The following is a 240-nucleotide window of genomic DNA, read 5'->3' as shown; positions in this document are numbered from 1 at the left end:
CATGAGGACTGGGGTAAGCAGGTTGAGGGATCTGCTGTTGTTTGGGAGAATACTGAGAAGGTGGATAGTTTTGTTGATGTGGATACACAGGTAAAGGACGCTGGCTATAATGAGGCACTGGGCCCTGTGGTGAGGACTGCCACGGTGTATTTTGAGGAGTCTGTCTTCCTGATGAACTCTGAGATGTCTGTCTAATATAAATAGAACCAGGAGACCCATACAGATTGCTCGGAATTTGTG

The 240-nt window shown here is 47.1% G+C and overlaps 1 protein-coding gene across 1 annotated transcript in view; it reads right to left on the bottom strand.

Moving 5' to 3' along the window:
- The window catches only part of TAB3 (TGF-beta activated kinase 1/MAP3K7 binding protein 3), a gene marked incomplete at its 3' end in the record, with an annotated part of 10137 nt that overhangs the window by 1946 nt on the left and 7951 nt on the right, over nt 1-240 (bottom strand). Inside the window, exon 3 of the mRNA XM_010837770.1 lies at nt 10-240. Within this exon, the coding sequence (XP_010836072.1) occupies nt 10-240 (231 nt within the window). The remainder of the gene's footprint in view (nt 1-9) is intronic.

Source organism: Bison bison, unplaced genomic scaffold (assembly GCF_000754665.1).
Source record: "Bison bison bison isolate TAMUID 2011002044 unplaced genomic scaffold, Bison_UMD1.0 scf7180017845905, whole genome shotgun sequence".
NCBI classification, from domain to species: Eukaryota; Metazoa; Chordata; class Mammalia; order Artiodactyla; family Bovidae; genus Bison; species Bison bison.
This window is presented reverse-complemented; position numbering and strand designations above follow the sequence as displayed.